At 40.1% G+C, this 19202-nt stretch overlaps 1 protein-coding gene across 6 annotated transcripts in view; it reads left to right on the top strand.

Annotated features, from left to right (window-relative positions):
- TEAD1 (TEA domain transcription factor 1) overlaps positions 1-19202 on the top strand; it is a 162415-nt gene that overhangs the window by 83163 nt on the left and 60050 nt on the right. The window contains exon 1 of one of the 6 annotated variants that reach the window (XM_076343953.1): positions 16792-16837. The exons of the other annotated variants lie outside the window; for them this stretch is intronic. Coding sequence (XP_076200068.1) covers positions 16798-16837 — 40 coding nt within the window. The 5' untranslated portion in view covers positions 16792-16797. Of the gene's footprint in view, positions 1-16791; positions 16838-19202 lie in introns of those variants that run through there. 6 annotated transcript variants of the gene reach the window in all.

Genomic DNA, 19202 nt, shown 5'->3' with positions numbered 1-19202 from the left:
CTTCATGTTACAAACTGCGAATAAGCTGTGGGCAAGTTATTCTGTCATGTTTTTGAACCTTATTTGGAGCATCTAAAGCTTGTAACTGACAGAAACAGGGTATTAAACTAGGTGAGCTACTGATTGTGGCAGAATAGGAGTTCTTATGTTTCTAAGGGCCTACATGATATCAAATGCTAAAAATGTTGCCATATTCCTCCATTGTAGAGTTTTGGGGAATTTTTTTTTTTATTGTTTTCTTTCACCAGACTTTCTCTCAGTATAAACTACTTCTTTGTGGCTTCCTTAGATCTGCCGACAAGTCTAAATAATATAAAATAAATAAATATAGTCTTCAGATACGTAGACTGTAAGTATCATATTTAGTGTCTGCAGCCTTTCTCCCAAGGAGCTGTTATCCCATGTATTTTTCCACAACATATAGACTCAATCGTTTTCTTTTCCACAACTCCAACATTTACCTTTGATATCATACTGGCTTTTCAACTAGCTGAATCCATCTAAATGCCATTGCTAACATACTGATAACTCTGTGTCTTCTAGGTTTTAGCATTGCTGTTGCAGTGAGGTCAGCATAACATTTTCCCTGTAGGTCATAGCTTGCTGACCAGTCTGGAAATTTATGAATTGCTGGAATTGTAAAGTCAGTTAGTAATAAATTCAAGCAAATGTGAAATTTTCAGCTGGCATAGCATATTCTTTCAATCAGAATTTTTCCAGTTTATGATCTACAAAGTTAGGCAAGGCTAGTTAGAATCAATAAAATGGGTAAATCCATAGGAATATATTGACTTTGTCTCTTGTCCAGTGATTCCATCTTCATGGGTGATCCTTTGCAACAGCAGCCTTAAGCCTTCCATTATGGGCATCTCATGCAATTTATCACTCAGGTTTGTAACGTTTTGTTTCAGTGCAATTGCTGATTCACTCTGGTCTTGCTTAAATTTACTGACCATTTCTTACAGCTGTTCTGAGTTTTCAGTGAGTCATAAAAAATTGCACATAGGTCAGCTACTGTGAGAAAATAGTTGATGTTTGTTAGTATTTGCCCTAAAAATACAGGCACAGTGTCTCTCACAGGGTTTTGGCCATATTCTTCATGCTGTGTCTGGGGGTTCGTAGGTGGTTCAGCGATGAACCCCATGGTTCTTGGGTTTACCTCCATATTAAGACGCATCCTCACAAGGAAGCGTTAATCTCTTGTGCCTCAAGTCCAAAACAGTGAACCACACTTGAGCGTACACGTGTGAATTTATAGCATGGGAAATGAGCATCAGATTCTGTGTAAGTGGTTTTGAATATATACAGAAAATTCCTGAGCAGTTAGTCATACCGTAGAGGGCAGTTTGAGTCAAACTTGTTTTGTCCCCTTAACTCCTGTTTGGCTGTTTGTTAAAGCACTGAACAGCAGTGTTACTCAGCATGTGCTCTGTGCATGTCTGGAGGTCCATAAAACATCAAAAGATACTGTGAGAGGACTACACACTTCAAAAACTGAAACAATCCAGTCCATGCTAATGTTCCCATACTTGCAAGTAAGCAGAGAGATGCGAGGAAATAAAAGTGGCAAGTGATTATTTGATTTTTAGCCTTAAATTTTATTAGGTGATAGAAGTGAGAATCTTTGTGGCAGCACTGCACAAAGCACTGCAGGATTTTTTTCGAGAAGTCTGGCTTTTCCTTGGTGCTGCAGGATTAAGGAAGTTTGCTGTGTCTGGAAACCAGGGCAGCCTTGCATACTCTGTGCACTTCAGTTCCTCCTCTCAAAAAGGAGAGCAGCAGACCTGGAAAAGATTCAAAGAGGATAACAAGGAGGATCAAAGAACTTCCCTATGAACAGCTTCAGCACAAGCAGTGACTCAGTGGACTGCACCTCTTCAGTCCAGAAGAGGTGACTCAAGGGGATAGGGTCGAAGTCTGTAAAATCGAGTTGCACAGAGAACGTGAATGAGGAGCAGCTGCTCACTGCTTCTTCTGCAGCAATTCAAACTTTAGGTGAGAGGGTCAAAAGAAACAAAAGGTGGTAGCTGTCGGATACAAGATCTAGTTCAGCTATAAAACTCTTTGGAAGATACAGTGGAAGCGAAATGCTTATGTAGGGTGAGAAAGCAAATGGACAGCAGAAAAATCCCATGTTACATCCAGGGGCACTGCTTCTGGCTCAGGACGCTGTTTTGCTGCAAGTTACTTGAATTTGGGAGAACTCTCTTGAGCTGTCCCCACGTTCACCCTCCTTGACTCAGGGGTGAGATGCTGGCCTCGACAGGTTTTGGCCAGGCCCAGCACCCTATCTCACGCATCTGGGACCACATTGTTCTTCAGTGTTTTTCTTGTACAACTGGTGGTCTCCTTGCTGTTTTGGTCCTCATCATCTACTTGTTTGTCTTTCCTTGGGATCCTCACGCTTCTCAGTGCTTTTCTCCCAGCCCAGACTTCCTCTGTTTGTTAGAGATTAGAGAGGGTGATGCTGGGGCACGTTCCCTGTCCTTGGAGGTTGTGGAGTGTTTTAGAGAAAATTCGTTTTTTCATAGAGAAACAGCACACTGTATAGATGTCAACAGGGCTCTGGCAGCGTTTGAATTGCTTTGATTTCCTTGCCTCTACGTGTGCCAAAATTTATTTAAAAAGAGGAAAATACTGGTTACTTTATCTGGCACAGCTGTCAGGCTATTCTTACCTCTCTGCTGTGCCTTTTGCCTGCCCATTACATCTACCTGTTGTCTCTGGTTTTCTGTGCTAAGCAAGCTCTTTGAGAAATTGTGGTTTTAAACAGCCAGTACCATGGAATTGAGACCTCAAAGTAACTGCAAATATTGCAAATAATAAATAATATTATAGCTATGTAATTATAATGCAATACTAATTCCTTTTAAAAGTGCCTTTGTGTCAACCTGAGAGTGTGCTGTGATTAGAGCAGTTCATTTTGCAACTGCTGTGTCATCAGGAGCTTTTAAGATGATGTTTGCAATAAAAGGAAACGCAACCATGACACAAACCGGCAATTATTGTATATGCTGATTTTTGCCTTCTATTTACAGTAGACTGACTGCAGTATTGATCTTAGTATTTGCAAACCATTTGTTTTGGGCTCAGTTTTGCCTTTTTTGCCCAGAGTACCCTCAAGCCCATTCATATGAATGACAGTATGTGCAACCAAAGCAGAATTACCAGAGAGGCCTGTGAAGAGAGATGTCATATATCTCACCGTCTGATGGCTTGTTACTTAGCTGGAGCGTTGAAAATATGATTGTCTTGTAGTACTCTAAGCTTTATTTTTCATTATACTAACCACTGCACGGTCACAAGGAGGAGGTGGTCTCCATCTGAAAGAACTCGCCATTGCAGAAAAGAGAACGGGTTGATGTTATAGAAAAGATAAAGGAAGCCAGAAGGCTTTGATGATCCAGAGTCACAAACACATTGGCTGCCTTCCTGTTGTGAGGGGTTGGTTATTCAGTAGAGATCCCGCAGAGCTGGACTGACACTACAGCCTCCCCAGCTCAGCAGCGGAAGGAGAACGGTGGCAAAGTCATGTTGCTGGAGTGAGTGCCTGAAAAAAGACTTCAGTCTCTGCTCCAGGTCTGTTGAGTAAGCTCAGCAATTATGGTCTGGAGCAGGACCTCTTAGGAGCTATTTTGAGATTTCACCTATGTTTCTATATGTAGAATTTCAGTTTTTTGCCCCCATAAATTCATAGAGAGGCTTTTGAGAACTGGTCTGCTGCATTCCTGGGGCAAGAAAGGATGACAGAACCTGTCAAAAAAGGGATTGTTGCCTCCTCAAAAGGATGGTTGCTGCTAAGCAGAGGCTCAGCAAGATAAAACCAGCCTTAGCAAATCAAAGATCTGCAGAGAACATCTCTGCAAACACAGTCATAAAAATTTGCTGTAATGTGGTACTTGGAAAACATGCTTGTCTGGTTTATCTTACTTTTCACCTGATGTTGGCTCTCACAGCAGGTGAGAGGTGGCAAAATTTCATCTGTCTTGAAAATTAGAATGTGCTTTGCTAGTGACTTGCAATTGATCCGATTAGCTAAGTACGTTTAGGGTTTATAATTAAATTTGAAAAGCTGTGTTCTTCAGCAAATGATATTGCACCTATAATTATGGATTTTTTTCCCCAGGGATTTACCTTATGCAAAGTTCAGTTTAAGCAAGAAGTTACCTCTTCCGTATAAACATAAGATCTGCATGAGTCCAAAAGTGATTGGACATATTTCTGTGAATAAGTCTAAGGAGACAACTTCATTGCCTTAGATTTAGAATAGATTTCACTGATTTACTCTGATCTAACATAAAAATATAATGTTTATTATGCTAAACCTAAATCATGCAGGCAACACACATCTGTCTTACAGAACATCAACATGATGCAGCAATTCAACATCTTCATCAACATCATGGAATAATTTGCAAAACATTTTTTAAAATCTGACACTGCCTTGTGAATAAAATGAGTATTAACCAGCATTTGTGTACTGAGTGCATTTGTTCAGTGTTTCTGCTTGAACAAAACTATGCAGGGTTCAGAATCAGTTATGCAGGAGCAGGAGTTCTCAACTGATTTCAAAACTACAGAGGTCTCCTTTTCTTTCTTTAGGTAGAGTTTAAGATGCACTGGGTTCCATTTTGACCTTGCATGCTAGATTTAAATTGTAAATAATCAGATACATTTTTATGACTATTCTAATTAAATGTATGGCATAAAATTGATCACAAAGTGATTGCATTTAGTTTCGTATTGTTATTTAGTTGCAATGATTTTTCTGGTTCTGGTGTCTGTTCTGCGGTGATGATCAGTCAGGATTATTGTTGCCCTCCATTTTGGCTAACAGCAGCACCACATCCAAGCAAAACGTTAACAGGTCGTGGTAAAATACTGTTCTCTACTTCATGGCACTATGGGACAGAAATTCTAGTTGAAGAAAGAATGTACAGAGTTGTGATTCTGCTTTTCAAAGCACGTAATCCTGGAAAGAAAAGATTTAAATCTTTTTATTTGAGTATATTTTTACATGGCAGAAATATACTGGTGACATGATGGAAATAATAATAGTAATAAATTGAGAAATACTAGATTATGTGTAGCAACACATAATCTTGAGAATCTTGCCTTTATTTTCTTCATAAACGTTCTTTTGGGTGTTAATGTGGAGACCTATTTGCTGGTTATTGTGATGAGGGGACCTGCTCTCCCAGCTCACCTGAGGGGTTAGGGGTGATCCCATCATCCCCTCTTAAGGTGCAGTTAAGGGCAGGTGTGCCATGCTCCGGCCTTGGAGAGAAATCCTGCTTCTTGCCTTTTCTGTCCCCTAGACTCGTTATTCTATAAACGCCCTACTAAGATGTTGTAGCAAGATCAAGATGGATCATGTTGATATCAGAGGAGCCGAAAAGAAGTCGGTCTGTAAGGCTGGTTGACAAGGAAGAAGTCTCGTTATGGGCGTTCTCAGTCATCGCAAAGTTAGAGTCATAAAATGGGGGATGAGAGGAGAGTCAGACTTCAGGTATGTTAAAGATCAGTGGATATTAAAGACAAGTTAAGGACAAGAGCATTAATAACAGATCAGATTCAAGTTCTTGTATCAAGTGTATGGTCGACTGTATGGATCATTATCTTTTGTAGTGTAGGGCTTGGTGCTTGAGCAAGGAGGTAAGGAAAGGAAAAACACAGGGTCACTTTTTTGTGAGCAAACTGTCACTAAGTCCTTTGAATTCAGTGAACTTAAACCAATGTGAAATCAGATGCAACATGTAAATATTTCCTCCTGTGATGTGATCCTCGAACCCTGCCAAAAGAATCTGTCTGAATTTAATAGTGTGCAAGAATTTGACTGAATTGAATCATGGCATTGCTGGCGACTTCAGGAGAAGTCACTCGTTTGTGGGGCAGGGACAACTGAGACCCTGAGGTGAAATCCTGTCTTGGAGTCCAGGGGGACACCTGGCCAGATACTGCTTCTTGTCGGTTTTGTCAGAAATCAGAGGGCATGAGGTTCATCAGCTCACTAGTTTGTTATCGTCTTTCCGATTTGCTCAATTTATCTAGCCTAGACCTGGAAATTAATTTCTAGCTTGACCAAAATCATAGCTCCTGTGTACCTGGTAGAGAACTGCTGGTTCCCCACTAACTTGCATTTGTGGCGTTTATAAGTTATGTGTCTAAAAATCTGTGGAATCTGATAAATACTTTAGAGCTGATTGTCCTCAGACAGACCCCAGTTTTACATCAGTTTGACTTTGTTGCCCTGCTTGGTGAAATTACTCCATATTTAAAGCAGAAGAACTGATATGAGAAGCTCAATGACTGTGTGGAAACTTGCTTAGAATTATTTTCCTGCTATATGTTTTTTCCTAGATTTTCAGAATTTTCAATACAGTTTTTCATACAGAAAAGAAGTATATATTCTAAATATTTTTCATATCATTATTTCTGGAGAAAAAAACCATTTTAAAGATATCATGAGCCTTGTGATTTTAGACTCATTTAATATCCAGCTTTATATAGCTCATCCTTAATTAGCAGCAAGTTCTGTTATGTTTGAGATCCAAGAGCAGTGTTTGAATTCAGAGTTCGCAGAATGGGCTCTGTCATAAAATTTCTCCCTTTCATCATTAGTGGAATTGATTGATGCCTTTGCTTAGCAGAAAGATTGCCACATGAATACAAAGAGAGCACATTTCTTGCTCTGCTTGAGATGCATCTCATCCCATTTTGCTTTTAAGCATATAGTTCAGAAGAATTTAAATGGTAGAGCCTTTACATCTGTCACCTTGGGCTGAGTACAGCAGAGGTATTCTCCTTATGTTTCTGAGGCAGATGACCCTCCCCTCACACAGCCGGGAACTTTCATATAGATCCAGTGTCAGAGTTTCCCTCCAACCTGGTGAGTTTTACTGGGTCAGAACCAGAAAGTCTGTGAAATAAATCACGCTGTAAAAGAAATCACTTGGAGGTACTGAGTGGTATATTAGTTTCAGTCTGAAAAGATTGACTTTGTTTTCTCCGGTTTCTGGCCAACAGTGGAAACCTCAGCTCAAACATTGTTACAGAGGAAGTTAAAGAATATAATTTCTAGATGGAACAAAAATGCCACTTTGTGAAGACAAAAAATCTGTTGCTGTGCACAGGGAGAGGAGGCGTTCTGGCAGGTGTGTGAGCTGGTGGCAGAGGATGGACCAGCCCCCTTCTATACTGTCTCAGTAACTCCATAGATGGTAGAGAAAAATATTAACAATAGCTGAACTTAAAGCTGGTTTGCTATTCTGCTGCCAATATGTCCTACTGTTGGACACACAAGTACTGAAATTATGCATTCTTGGTCCCGTGGTGTCTGGCTGGAACAATTGCAGCACTTGTTCTGTGATCAGCACGTTGTTAGACAGCAGAGTCTTTTAATGCAGTCAGCTGAGCTGTATGTCCGCACTGTTCTTTATGCACTTTATTTTATAGTTGCGCATACAGAAGATGACTGAATCAATTAGCTCCTTGTCTTGCAAACAGGGCACAGCTTTCCAGAAGAGCTGCAAGGGTGTGTCTGAGAGTGAGACAAGCTGGAGATTTCTCTTGGGCAGTGCGTGGGCTGGTTTCAAGTTACTCCATATTTTATTGTCTCCTATTTGCTGAACCTTGGTTTCAAATGATTGTGCTCATTCTCTGTGCTTCTTAAAGGTGTAGGTTCTTCGAGCTTCCCCAGTCCAACACAAGGAAGTACATGTATGCTGTATCCTCCATAAAGCCAGCTAATGGTTTTCACCTGAGGGTGTGTACAGGGAGCCAAAAACACACGTTGTTACTGATACACAGTGCATAGATAGAGGGGTTAAGCAAGAAATAATCTATTGGCTGTGTATCTTGGATTAAAGGGCTTATCTTCACTGCATTATTCTTCAAAGAATAACTATATCATTACTATAATGAGTTATTTCTCTTATTTTTTTGTAATTAATAGGGGCCAATTTAGTAGGAAGTACTGCAGTGTTTTGCATTCCCATAGTTTTATCGTACTTGTCTTACACTGATAGCATACCTGTGTACTTTGGACCTGATGCTCTGTGGTGTGGAGCGCCCCCCATATTGTGTTAAATGTACATCGAGAAAAAGGTCGTCTTGACAAACATATTGTGCAAATCAGACAAAGCTGCAGTGAGTTAGACATTGATAATAGATTAGCTGGGCCATCTCTGAAATAGGGAAATCCGCTTTGATAGTTTTTTTTATTTCATTTGGCTCAGCACCCTTGTTGTCCTGTGAAAAGGCTGAGAAAGAAGAAGTATCTCCTACGTCATCTGCAGCATCTAATGTAAAGCTTTAAAAGGGTTTGCAGTTTCTTGAAGTTCAAGTGCTCTTTATTATTTTGACCTGTATCAGTGAAGGCTGCAACTATTATTTAAAAAACAGCAGCTATAGAGGTGTTGCTAATAACTTTCTGTAGCAGTGAATTCACAGGTTGACCATATGCTGAGCGAGAGATCATTTCTCTGCTCTGGTGCTGAGAGTGCTCTGAGAACCTTTGAATGAAAGGCACTCCAGTCAGATGAACCATTTTTCCAATATTGTAATTATTGTTATCTTCACAATTAAAGAACAGCCAGCAAAGAACATTAAAAACAATATTTCTATCCCTGGCAATTGTGAAAGAGGAGCTTCACCTACCTCTTCACTTGTCTGTGCCCATGAGTTGTAGTCCAAACACTGAAGACAATACAAAGAATTCCTATACCAGCCAAACATAGAGAGAAATGTATTCATGTTGGAAGCATAGGTGCTTTCTTTAGGCATATGTGTTTCAAAACTGTGTTTTGTTGTGTTTCCTCTTTGTAATTAACCATCAGGGCTTTCTTTTTGTTTTCCTAATAAAAATTGCTTTAGTTTTATAACATGAAAAATGGTTCATGTTTTTGATCTATTTGAAATAATGGGCTTAAAGAGTTGAGTATGCATCATGGAAATAGCTTTCCGTGTCTTCACCTGTTTTTTCCCAGGTACAATAATGTCACTTGCCAGTTTTCTGCTTCCAAATCCCAGAGATTTGGCTGCGCTCTGTCTAAGGTATCATTTTAAGGGTATGTTTCCCTAACTCAAATTTAAGTGTATTATCCAAACCTCACCTGATTGTCAGGGTAGCTGGAGACTTCTTTTTGTAAAACAATAATAAGATGTAAGGGTGCATTTGAGATACCTTTGTGTTAAAACTAAAGAATATGATGCCAACTCTTTAGGTCCTGCTATAGGCATCTTTAAACCCAGCAGTGAGAAATGAAATCAGTTTGTAAGGTCACTTTTTTCTTTCTTGTTGAATTGGTAAAGGATCACTTAATGATCCTAATGTTCTTCCGTATGAAACAGAATAAATGTGAAGTTGTACCAAAGATGTCAAGCTGCATTCCTGGTGAGACTTTCCTAAAGCGATCAAGGTTTCTTCTGCTTCTTGCACTAATCATTAATAACTATGCTGTTGTCACAGCTCAAAAACTTTCCTATTGACACTTCAATAATTTTTAAAGATCTTGAATGTTCGGCGTGTATTAAAGTAACCTTTTGCACTCTATTAAAATTTAAGAACTGCTAGATTTTTAGTGAATGCCCAAGCAACTGGATCATGAAAGCATTACCTTGTGCCAAGGGCATGATGCAGAGCACTGATTCCTTTTTAACAAATAATAAGAAGTTTGACTTTTCATTTACACATTCTGCCAATTGCTAACAAGTTTCCATCTTGTTCAAACACTGGATTGATCCTAAGAAATTGAAAATATTGATTTAACCCTCTGCCTGATTTGTGCTGTGGGCACCTGCTAGTACAGTCTTAGCACATTACAATTGCTTGGCCGTAATTCCTCAGGGGACCACTAATAACTACCACATTTGTCTTTTCATCTTCTGAAATTATGCTAGCAGTTGTCCAAGTCAATTGTGATTCATTTGATACTGCTCTCCTTCAAGACATATTGCAACCAAATAGACTTGCTCACCAGTAATATATCTGATGACATAGTTAGTTCTAGTTAATTGACAGAATGATTCAGGCTTTTATGGATGGCATTAATTGGTCCCTGGTGTCCATGCAATAATTGACCAGACAGTGTAGGCTACATTAGCTTCTCATCCAGTCAGAACAGTGGTAAGATGAGGTAAATGTGGTACAAATGATAAAATGGCTATATTTTAAATCAAACATTTATAAACTATAGAAGTGGGAGATTGTGGCATCAAGAGGGTCTGAATAATGGGAATACATAAATGTCCACATTTGAGGGTTGTGTTTTCTTTTTTTTTTCCCCCCACCCAATTAACACATGTGGTAAGTCACATTTAGAAGCCTTAATGGACTCTGTTTGAATCGTGGTTTAATGTGTAAAGCAAAGTAAATGGAAGAGCTGCTCGTGGTGTTTCAGCTTCTATGTGTTTATATGGTATAATTTTAAGCCTGGTGTTAAGCTTTAGAAGGAAGTTAAAGGTGGGACAGCCCCTTGCTTTTACAGTAGGTCCTTATTTTATTTTATTTTTCCCTCAAAGAAAAGGAGATGACTTTTGGAAGTATTTTGGCATATTCCAAACGTATAAGAAATGCAGAGTCTATGCTTAAATAAAAAGTATAATTTGTTAGAAAAAGTGAGATAAACAAGAAAAGTGACGTTAATACAATACTAACTTGCTGCAGCCATTCTTGAAGAAGAATCATCCAGTGATTTATCACCTCCTACTTTTCTTGTTCTCTTTTTGTGTAAGAAAACCAGAAAGATAAGCAAGGAGTGCCTTCTGGGTGTGGCTGTCAAACTCTCAGGTTTAGAGAAATGTGACTGAAGAGAGTCATGGAATCATAGAATCACAGAATATCTTGAGTTGGAACGGACTCATAAGGATCATCGAGTCCAACTCCCTGCTCCCTGCAGGACTACCTAAAACTAAACCATGTGAGTCAAGGTAAATAACAGTACTGGTACCGTAGGGTTTTTGACTTTGGGCTGGTTCAGGGATATTTGTGTTGCAGGCCTATCACATGGTTTATGGTGTGCCTATCACCTGGGGCTGTGTTATAGGTGTAGATTTTTAGGTCATAGAGGAAGAAAATATTAAATATACATCCATTGGGGAAAAAAAAAAGAATTGGTGGAAGGTTCCTCCTCTCGGTGTGTTTTCTAGTGCATTGCCCAATTTAGTTTTTAGTGCCTCAACATGGGACATTCTTTGGAGCTTGTTTTAAACCCCGAAGGTATTTTTTTGCTTAATATTTAAACTTTGCTTTGTTAAGATCATCCCTCTGTGTATATTCTCACATATCACGTTAAAAAAACAAACAAACAACTCTTTCTGCTTCTCTTCTGTCTTAATGCAACTCAGCTGTCTTCCTTCACGCTGCATACTGCAGCACTCTTGCCTGTGCCCGCGAAGCAGGCGCTGGCCCCCTGTGCTGCTCTCTCCACCTCCATTTATCAGCCCCTTTCACTCCCACCCGCAGTGGGTACGTCCTGCTGCACGCTTCTCCTGTGAGTGCAACGTAGTGCCGGCGCTGGCCCGCAAACCCCTCCACATTACAATACCCACAGTCCTCTAGATTACAGCCTTCTGAAGCATGAGAGAAGCACTTTTACTGTGATTTGTAGGAAATGAGTATGTCAATAACAGGTAGGTTGAGCTGCTTTGGGAATAGTCTCTACCTGTAAGACAGAGATTGCTGTATTAATAAAGAATGCCAGCTATCATCAGCTTTGATCACTTTATTCACTTGTTACACCCCTTTTCACTACCCTATCCCTTTTGCTTAAATCTTTCTAAATTGCAAAGTTGTCACAACATAGATCATGCATTCCTTCAGGGTCTAGCTCTTAGAAGGTATTGCCAAGAACAAACAATAAAAACAGTCATTGCCCCGGTTTAATTTTTATGAATTGTTGAATGTCCTGAGCTCCCACTGATTTCAGTCTGCTAGTGGGAATTGAGGGCATTCAGAGATTGCTGGGAGTCTCGGTCTTTACACCATGTACATGCTGATTGCAATGTCTCCACTTCGTTGTAACTTCTTCACAAATCAATCTTTCCAATCTACTAGTAATTTACTGCTCTTCCAGATGCCTTCAGCATGCTGGTATTTTTTTTGGAACTGAACCCTGCATTTGTGTTGCAGGTTGAGTGGGTTGATAAAGGAAAAATGGGAAAATCTTGACCAAAGTAAGTCTTCTGGAAATCTGTCCATTTCTTGCGAAATCGGTCCATTTCTCTGTTCTTACAGACTGAACTACATTCGAATGAGACTGTTGCTAGATGAAGTGGTGTAGTTTCTTTGTTCCTGAAAAAAGTGTTGGGTGTTTATACTTGATACCTGTTCCTACATGGCTCAGTAGGTATTTCTGCCTTACTGGGTGTAAGCATATACCATCCTTTGGTTTAGTGTAATCTTCTTGGGAATACAAGAGGCATTATATTTCCATAGGTGACTTTAAGATTATGATCCTTCAAAATCCTGATTTTGTGCAAAAGGGTATTCTTTCTTGATAAAGAACCCTGCCCACTGGTTAGGTCAAATTTCATGTAATCTGTTATTGGATGTATTGGATTTTATGTTGTAGAAAGCAATGCTGAACTTTCGGGCCAATGATTTCTACTGAGCCCAGTATTGAACGCTAGATGGTTTTACTTCCCACATTTTAGGAAAAAGAAAAGACTTTTATATGAAAGAAAACAGGATTTTTTGAAGTGTATTTTATTTTATGACAGCAATTTAAAAAACCCTGTATTTAAAATCAAACTCTTCATTGTATACGCACCTTAAGATGCCACTGACAACAACTTCAGTGAAAGCTTTCAAATTCCAAGGAACAAGATTGACTTTAAGGGGGCTTAAGCACAGGGATTAAGTATGCCTAATTTATATAATTTGCACTGGTTTTAAGCTTCTCAAATTAGACTAAATTATAATAGTTAATATAACTTAGTGCAATTTACTCATTCCTAAAGCCAGATAAACATTTATTTAAAGTTATAAGGTTAACAGTTTTACTATCTCAATCTCTTCACTCATGAATATTTTGGCATTGTAAAATATTAATAATTTCTACTTAATCCTAAACTATTTTAAGCCCAAGTTTGGTAAGAGGTACGTATTAAGTATGTGAACCATCAGCTATATAAAAGACCAGATGTAGGAACTGGGATTGAATTTGTTGTTTTTGTCCGCCTATGTCTCCAGCATAACAGAAACCTGGGATAAAGTTCTTTATCTTCTCTGCTCAAGCACAGCCACAAAACTATAAGTTTAGAAGAGAAAATCTTTTTGAAGAGGAAAACTACTTGATTCACTTTGGTCTCTGTTCTTTTCCTGTGATCTTTACTGCTTACTACAAGGATAGAGGATCTAGATGGCTGAGATGAGTTTCCTTCACCCACAGTTTGCAGTCATGTTCAAATATCATAAGCAGCTGAGCTTTAAATTCAAATTTGAATACAACAGTGAAACAGGACTCTCTATCTTGAACTTTTCTTTTGTCCACAGCTCCAAAGCAGTCCACAAATGTCTGCCTGTCAATTCTCCCCAGTCACTTCTGCAAATCCTTTGCTCAATGTTAACCGAACTGGAGAGAGAGGTGACACTCTTTAGGAAATGTCTTTTGAAGCTCCTTGAAAACAGGAAAGCAGGTAGATGGGAGAGAGACCCTACAAGCATCTTGCTGGGGAAAGGCTGAGCACAGCCCTCGGGAGGCAAGGCACCAGAATCCATGCAAAAGCTCATTGTTGGGACCCAGAACCATAGGAAACTGGGCCTTCTTGGTTCTGCTGCTCGTAGAAGTACTTGTTCAAACCTACTGTTGGCAGCAATGCAAGGACAACTCTTAATTTAAGATATAACACTGGCAGGATGGACTGTGGGCAGGGGATAACAGTCGGCAACTCTTCAGCAAAGGCAGAGACTAAGAAAAGGCATTTTCAAGTGAGAGACCTTGATCCTTCCACAGCATGGTCCTGTGCCTTCCCTGTGCAGCGTGTGTACATGCACCACCAAGCGCCTGCCGGTGGACGTAGATGAGTCCGACTGCATTCCCTCTTATGCAAATACCTGGATATTTACACCTCTCTCTCAACAGGCAGGCAGGAGCTTTTGGGGGTCTTGCTTGGGAAGGTACAGAAAGAAAACGGACTGAGATCTGATTTCTGTGGAGATTCACTTTCTCAGGTGCACAAGTCAAAGTATTTCGAGTGCTCAGAGAATCGGCAAATAATTCAGGCATAAAAGTTCGTGAATTAATTTTTAGAGCTGCTGAGGCTGTTTAGCTCATATCCACCCTTGAAAGACCTTACTTATGCACATAGAAATGTCTGACATCTTCACTTTTTTTTTATCTGAAGAATAAAAAAGAGCCCTCTGTCCAGGTAAGAATGGGAAAAGATGCAAACAAAAGCCTGCCATAATGGCAGATGTTACAATAGAAAATAAATACTAGGACGCAAAGATCTGAGTTACTGAATTTTAAAAATATTTATAAATTGGCTTACATTTTAATTGAAGTCTTTAATTAATCTAGTGGAAACGAAAAGATGGAGACAACAGAGTGGTCATTTTAAAAGCACTGTAATGACACTTGTTTTCGATGTATTAACTTGGGTTTTTAACAAGACTGGAGTATCAAGCACTGACAGGTGCAGTAGGCATTCTGGAGGAGTTTCTTTACCTAGAAGTGAGTGCCATGAAGACTCAGGCAGTTCTGCTTCAATCATGATACTACAGCAAGGCAATGATTTGCCCTGTATAGATTTGAAAAGATGTTTGTCCATATTGACTTGTCTTAAGTTTATGGAAATAATTGCGTTGGCTGTTTTCTGTTTCATCAAACGTGCACACTCTGCACCTTGAGTCTTCAGCTATTTGCATCGGTTAGTGTAGCAGAGATTCAGTTCTCTTCTGAAGTATTAATGTGGAGCATGAGAGTTTCTGAGGGACCATTTTTGTTACTCAGGTCTATGTTTCTTTCAGAAAATGCTATAGCATAGCTGCAAGCCAAGTGTCTGATGTGATCAAGAAAACATAGTTTCAGGTATTTGCTTTAATGCTTCTAAGAGTGTCCTTTTGATATCTGAGACTTATGTTGTATATACCCTCTTTGGGAGGACCATAAGAAAGATTTGAAGACATGGAAACTGTTTCTTGAGATAATGGACAAAAGCTTATGTGATAAAACTGGCATATAATCATTTCAGTTGCCATTGGCATGGTGCTCATGCTTCATTCTGCTAAGTGTACCTCAGAAATGGGTGCCACTTTGTGTCCCTGGCCCTGTAGAAGTGGGGAAGTTCTCCAGCTGGAGTGAAGGATGCCAGCATGTCCCTGTTTCCTTAATAGACTTTCTGTTTCATTCTGAGTTTTGAGCAAAATGGTTTTTCTTGCTCCCACTCAAGATCTTATTGCTGGTGTGCTTCCAAATGTGAGACAGAAGGCACAGCTCTGCTTTGGACTCAACAACTCCCATTTAGTCTTCATCTTCAGCAAAAGGTTCAGGTTAACATCATTTAACAAAACAGCTGCTTTGAGACACTGGCTTTCACTGTAAATAAAAAATCAGTGGGGACTATATAGCATCAGCCTTCTGATGGTTCCACCTCTATCTTCTTTTCAGCACCATTGTGCTGTACCTTTGCATAAATTCTGTGTTTCCTTTTTTTAAAAACAAATCCAGTTGGGAACAAGAGTTCACTCCCTTGCGTAAGATTTTCTAGCTTTAATTCTCCTACCATTCTCCTAGTAAGAGTTGGAAAGGTCATTAATTGCAAGGCATTCTTTTGCACCCATTCCCACTTGAAAGCCTCACACCTGAGCATACAGCAGTCCCAGACAGCCATAAGAGAGATTGTTCTGCTTCAGGCTTGCTGAAGCTGTCCTGGAGGTGGTCTTTGCCTTTGAATGTCCTTCTGGCATGGGGTTGCCATCTCTGCGAACACACTGCTAGATATGAGGGTGGTCTCCTGCGCAGGAAGCTGTCCCTGCTGCTCACTGGTGTCCATACAGCAGGACAAGTCCCTCAGCTGTCTGCTGGTGTGGCAAGTTGTATTTACAGGTACAGGAGAAACTTGAACGTTTGTCCTTTTATCTTCTGTGTTCCTTTTAAATCTCTGTTTTCACATTCATAGCTGTTCTGAGAAATGTCGTGGCAGCAGTTCTTCCACTCCTTTGACTGACTTTCTCCAAGTGAAATGTTACTGTTTGGCAGAGCCAGGTTTTCTCACTGACAGGGTGCAGCGCGTAGTAGGGATGCAGCCCAAAGTATTACTGTTAACATCGGTATGATCAGTATTAGGCCCCTGGGGAGTGCTGCAGTACAGTCTCCCATCTGGCTTAAAAAGAAAAGAAAGGAAAAGAAAAAACCAAATCTCTTAAGTCCAGGCAAGGGGGCCACACATGTTTTAATGACAGATACTTTTTAAAGCTTGTTTGCGTTTGGGTGATAATGTACTTTAGTATAGTAGGGGAAATGAGAAACTTCACACGTGGCATCTGGAAATCCTTGTGGCTCACTACCCTCCTTGACAGCAATAATGTGGCTATAAATTTCTCTCAACAGAAAACATACAACTGCATCAGCCATACCAGAAACAACCTTTCATTTTCTTTTAAATGGATGTGTTGTTTTAAATCTCAGCTTTTTAATAGCTTCATATAAACATTTGTGAGCCTCTGAGGTAAGTAAGTATATTTTTACTTCTTGTTCTTATGTCATAGAATCATAGAATCATTTAAGTTGGAAAAGATCCTTAAGATCATCGAGTCCAAACATTAACCTAACACCACCAAGTCCACCAGTCCTCATGGAAAATCAGCCTATGGCTCAATTTAACATCTGGAGGGGTGAGTACTGATGTATTCATATGCATCTCACAAAAGATGAAAGGGATGTCACTCTTGCAAGCAGTCTTGATAAGTCTCTGCAGCACTAATTTAATCTCTTTGTGCATGTGTTATAGCTCTGCCTGGTGTCAGGTAGAATTTCTCTGGCCGACCCAATGACCATTTCTTTGTCTTTTAATAGCAAAAACCTTGTGTGCGCTAAAATGTTGATACTGGTGCGATTGCCAGGTTCAGGATGGATTTGCCAGTTGCCTCAGTGAAAGTGCCTTCATGACCAATACATATACTATAAAAAGATCAAAATATAGTAGAGTGCTTCGAGGTTTGTAAAACTAAGAAACGTGGTGCTAGGTGGACTTGACGGAAGTTTAGGTACAGTATAGTGCTCTGTATACTGCCTGTGTTTTAGCAAAGCACCAGATGACTATTTCTGTGCTTGCATAGGCAGAAACCTGTGAATTAGGAAGGGGGATGCTGATCACACTGCTACTGATCTGAAGTACCCTTTTGCTAAGGGACTCATCTGAATTCATACCAGTGTCAGAACGTTGAAACCAACTATACAGTATTTAACACTTCAACACTTTTTTGATTTGTCGGTCTCAGCTGCGTACCTTTGAAGCTCAGGACCACTCCCTCACTCGATACTGCAGTTTTCCAAGTGTCAAGATGCGTCCATCCAGCCACTGGCCAAGTTAGAAGTAAGATGCAGGAGTCTTGTTCAGGGCTTTGCCCATTAGGAAATAGCACCTGCAAAAGAACCTTCCCGTGGTGTGTGACAGCCTGTGCGTTCATTAGGGTAGAGTCTGTACGATATGGGCTGGGCAGAAGGGCAGTGATCTTTAAAGCTGAACCAATACGGGATGGAGGGTTATTCTGGAAACAACTGAGGAAGGGGAAGGATTGATATTACTTGTCCTTACTGTTGGGGCGGGGAGGGAAGAGAGAGAGAAGCGTGCGCATTGAAAGAGGGGAGAGAAAAAGTGCATAAAGAGCCATCGTTCAAAAGAAAAATGAAATAATTTTATGCGCCGGAGACTACAGGTTACCATATCAGCAGGTTAGACTAAACAGATGATAAAGTCACATGAACAAACTGAGAGCTTGGTAGGGGTAGAAATCTCTAAGCGGCATTAATAAATGTTGAATGCAATTCCAGATCCTTCTTTGCTGTGTGAGGCTGCCATGCTCACAGCTTCTGCCGGTGCACCCAACGTCGGTCTAGTGATGTTAGCTGTGGGCACTGCTCTAGGACACGTCCCCCCCGTCCTTGTCCTAATGCCAGCCCTGGGCCCGCAGCCCCCAGCGAGGCATGTTAGAGCTGAGAAGCAAGGTCCTTCTGTTCCTTGTGAAATGTCCATTGTTGCTGCCAGGACTAGAAGCCACTGGTGGCTGAGGCTGTTCAGTATGATAACCGTGATGGCATGGACGCTGGTGGAGGGGAGGCGCATCAGGTAGAAAGTGATCTTTCATGCACCCTTTTCACCACGATTTTTAGAGAACTAACCTCTGTAACAGGCAAAAACTGTGAAGAGAGTATAGGGATTCAACAAGGAAACACAGCAGAGCTGCTGCTGGAAGCCCAGTCTCCTCTCCCAGTCCCACGTCAACAATACTTAGCCACAAAACCACCTGACTGCAAAGTTTCTCTCCTACTGCATCAGGCCTAAAGTAAGTGGGATTAAGAATTATGCTTGAAACTGTGTCTGCACTCCATTACTCATTTATTCAAAACAAACAAAGAAAATGTTTCCAAATGTACACTTTTTTTGATAAATGTTATGTAAAGTAAAGGCATGAGCTGGGAAGCAAAAGAAAGTAGTGATTTACTGTAGAAACAAATAACTAGTAAAAAGATTATCAATAACTGTAATTTTCTTTTGGTTCTCTGGCATGTCCTACCCCTTAAAAATTATTTTTAAAAGAGCCCTGTCATCATCCAAAGCAACAACTTTAAGTAAAATAATTTATAAAGAAAATTACAAATGTTAGGACTCTAATGCATTTGGTAGATACATGAAGCAAAATTTCCTTATGGTTCTCCAGGATAACCCTGCAAATTTTGAAAGGCACAAATGGGTGTTTTCAATTACAATGAAATCAGCAACACGGTATTTACACTGCTGGAGTTGCTGGAGGCCACAGAGCCTGGGGCAGAGGGGCAGAAAGAGTCAGGCAGGCATTTTTCACTCTGATGAATGAGTAGGTTACGAGGAATGCTTCCAAATTTCAACAAAATACATTATGGTGCAGTATTATTTGGTTACTCAGCTCTTCATTGCTGTCTCTTGTAGCTGAGCATCAAAATAAGCAGCGGTATCTTCCATTCTTCAACACCCTCTTGTGTTCTCATACCTGAGTTCAG

The sequence above is a fragment of the Aptenodytes patagonicus genome, chromosome 7, assembly GCF_965638725.1.
Source record: "Aptenodytes patagonicus chromosome 7, bAptPat1.pri.cur, whole genome shotgun sequence".
In the NCBI taxonomy this organism is placed as follows: Eukaryota; Metazoa; Chordata; class Aves; order Sphenisciformes; family Spheniscidae; genus Aptenodytes; species Aptenodytes patagonicus.
Note: the sequence above shows the minus strand (reverse complement) of the source record. Positions and strands in the feature narration are given on the sequence as shown.